The sequence below is a fragment of the Mastomys coucha genome, chromosome X (assembly GCF_008632895.1).
Source record: "Mastomys coucha isolate ucsf_1 chromosome X, UCSF_Mcou_1, whole genome shotgun sequence".
Lineage (NCBI taxonomy): Eukaryota > Metazoa > Chordata > Mammalia > Rodentia > Muridae > Mastomys > Mastomys coucha.
The window spans coordinates 52,007,086-52,010,573 of NC_045030.1; the positions used below are offsets into that span (position 1 = coordinate 52,007,086).

The 3,488-nt window shown below is 40.7% G+C and overlaps 1 protein-coding gene across 1 annotated transcript in view; it reads right to left on the reverse strand.

Annotated features, from left to right (window-relative positions):
- The window catches only part of Zdhhc9 (zinc finger DHHC-type palmitoyltransferase 9), a 35,374-nt gene that overhangs the window by 3,595 nt on the left and 28,291 nt on the right, over positions 1 to 3,488 (reverse strand). Inside the window, exons 7-8 of the mRNA XM_031372763.1 lie at positions 3,101 to 3,204; positions 2,665 to 2,761 (exon numbers count right to left, since the gene is read on the reverse strand). Of these exons, the coding sequence (XP_031228623.1) occupies positions 2,665 to 2,761; positions 3,101 to 3,204 (201 nt within the window). The remainder of the gene's footprint in view (positions 1 to 2,664; positions 2,762 to 3,100; positions 3,205 to 3,488) is intronic.

Genomic DNA, 3,488 nt, shown 5'->3' on the forward strand with positions numbered 1-3,488 from the left:
TATGGGTGTGTAGGTGTGCATATGGGTGTGCATGTGTTGCAAGTACCCTAGCACTGAGCTCCATCTTTAGCAAAAGACTGCCATGTTAACAGCTCAGAAAGCACATCATGGCAGCAAATCTCTTCAAATTCATCAACTGATTAATTACATTAATCAATGTAATCTCTATCAAAATTCCAGCTGGCTTCTTCACAGAAACTAAAAAGCTTTATGATAATCCTAATGTCCATTCAGGATTTCAAGGAGCCAAGAATAGCCCAAGACAAACATGAAAAAGAAGAGTAAAGCTGAAGAAATAGTACTTCCTGTTTTCAAAATTGTTCAGTGCTAAAGCAACAGACACAGTGTACTATAGGCATAAGAACAGACGTATAGATCAAAAGACTGTAAATGAGAGTCCAGAAATAAACACACATTTGTCAATTGATTTTCAACAAGAATGTCAAAATAATGGCACAGACTTTTCAACAAATGATAGAAAAATAACCTGATATCCACAAAGATAACTAAATAAATGTATGTTCTCTACTTCTTACCATGTATAAAACTCAACCAAAACAGATCAAAAATATAAATGTAAAAGCTGAAACTATGAAACTCTTCGAGAAAGAGAGGAATACATTTTCACAACCTTGGATTAGGTAACAGTTTCTTAGACATGGTGCCAAAACACAAGCATTCAAAGAGCAATTGATACACATTAAGACAACGTGTACAGGCTACAGAGATGACTCAGTGGGTAATGTGCTTACTGGGTAAACATAAGGGCCTGAGTTTAATCCTTAGAACCCAGGGTTGGGGCAAGCCAAGAGTGGTGGCATGCTTTTGTAACCCCAGCTCTGGGGAAGCTAACACGGCAGGATCATTGGGGTTTGATACACAGCCAGCTTACTCCAGCTCACTCTATTTGGTGAGCTCCAGACCAGTCAGAGAAGCTCACTAAACACACACACACACACACACACACACACACACACACACACACACACACACACACACACCAACAAAAACAAAGAAGCTGGAAAGCACTTAAGGAACACTAAAAGTTATTCTCTGACCCCCCACACCTACCTACCTACAGAGAGAGAAAGAGAGAGAGAGAGAGCAAACAAATGATTTGAATAAATATTTCCCTTGGGAAGATATACAAATGACTAATATTCATATGGAAAGATGTATGCATCATTAGTCATCAGGGAAATGCAAATCAAAGCCACAATGAGAAGACGCTTCACATCTACAGAAGCTAAAATAGAAATGATCCGATAAACTATCAGACTGCTAGTGGGAATGAAAAATGATCTAACCACTTTAGAAAGCAACTCAGCAGCATCCCAAAAGATGTTAATGTTTAATTTCTATAATAGAGAGTTACCACCTCTCTCAGCAATTTCACTCCTTGGAATACAGCCAAGAAAAATGAAAGCCTATGTCCATGCATGGAGATGCTCACAAGTAGCATTGCTTATAATATCCAAAAAGGTGAAAAAGTCATTGGCCAAGTAAACATGATGGCTTATGTTTGATTTCTGTAACCCACCTTGAGAAGAGAGAACTGACTCTTTGAAAGTTGTCACTTGAGCTCCACACATGTGCTGCGGCACACACACATACCACATAAGCACACACCACAGTAATAACATTTTAGAAGTAAAAACACAAAATGTGGAAACAGTGAATGGATAGAGACAATATGGTGTATCCATGTGCTAGGATATGAGTCTGCCATATAAAGGAATGAAGTACTGACACATAGAATACAGAGCAGCATTAAAAGTATTATGCCTGGGCCTGGGAGCTCACTGGTAGAGTGCTTGCTTAGCATGAATGAGGCCCTTGGTTCCATCCCTAGACCATACTGTTAAGGATATAGATAGATAGATAGATAGATAGATAGATAGATAGATAGATAGATAGATAGATAGATAGATAGAGATAGAGATAGATATAGATATATAGATATAGATATAGATATAGATATAGATATAGATATGGATACCCATATCCATATATATATGGTTTCTTATGGGGTACAGAAGGTTTCTTAATGCAGAAGATAAGGAATTTTTTTATTTAATAGTGATGATCATTCAAGCATATACTAAGGAACTGTATATTTTAAATAGACATCATGTGGTATGCGCATTGTATCTCAATAAAGATCTTAGAAGGAGCATATTTTAGGAACATATTTTATGAAATGTATCTTGACCAAGGTGCCTGGGAGAATGCTTACAACACATGTATAGTCTACCAACGTAACCACATCACTAACTAGATCTGACATGGTCCTCCGTCCACAGCTTGGCCTCTATAACATCTTCTGTTTCCCTAATGAAAGCACTCATCACACACACAGCAATGCTCTGCTTATTATCCCTCATCTCCAGCAGACACTCAATGCTCTCCAGGCAGGACATCATTCGACTTGCTCACTGGTGTATCCTTAGCACCTATGAAAGGAGTTGGCACCAAATAAACTGATCAATATGTGTCTAGGAAGCAAGTGAATCTTAATCTGTGTCAAGGGTACACTGATCTGAAGGCAGTATCAGGGCACAATGAGAGACGGGGAAGCTGGAGAGATCACAGTTCTATTATGAAGTTGTCGAGTGAGCCTACACGGTCCCTATCACCTACACAGCATGAGTCTGTGGCACTTACTGGGCTCTGTGGCAAGAGGCTACTGCTGGTCTCTTGAGTACTTGGAGGTCGACTTCCGCTTTCCTCCAGCGGCAAAATACCCCTTCGATCCAGGACACTGACAGAAACAGAAGAATGAATCAAGAACTGGACATTCACTCTTCTATCAGCTCAGTTCCCACTGAACCTTGGTCTGTACATCAGAAAGCACAAACATGCCTTCGGCAATCTATCCTGACCCCAGGCACACATCTGTCTTCCATTTACTCTTCCACAAACTGGATGTCACATTAACTGGCCCACGGTTTTTACAGCTCATGTAGATATGGTGCCATGTGACAACTCTCAGGAAGACCTATTTGATATCAAGAAGTTCCGTGCAGAAGAATGCAGCAGAGCAGGCACGGGGAGAGATTTGCATAGTTCAGCTTAAGAGTTCAGGGCGTGACTTGAGTACCTGGGTGGCAAGGGGCCACAAAGCACTTCACAGCAGTTCTTCACAATGTTGCCATGGCTGTAGGGATTCTGCACACGGTTCTTCCCTGTCCATGATCCTTTGATCTGCAAAATAAAAGCCAGGGCTTACACTGAAAGAGTATGCTGAAGAAATCCGGGCAGTGTGGGCTGATGAAGAAGTGCAAGAGGCAACAATTACACAACAACGTGAGTGCACTACATGCCACTGACCTGTCCATTTAAAACAGTTAAAGTTGGCACACACCCTGGAAGCCTAGAACTTGGGAGGCCAAGGAAGGGATTCTGGGTTCTAGGCCAACCTAGTCCACAGAGTAGTCTCAAAATCCCACAAAATAAATTAAGAAAGAAATTGTAAATGGTTAAGATGG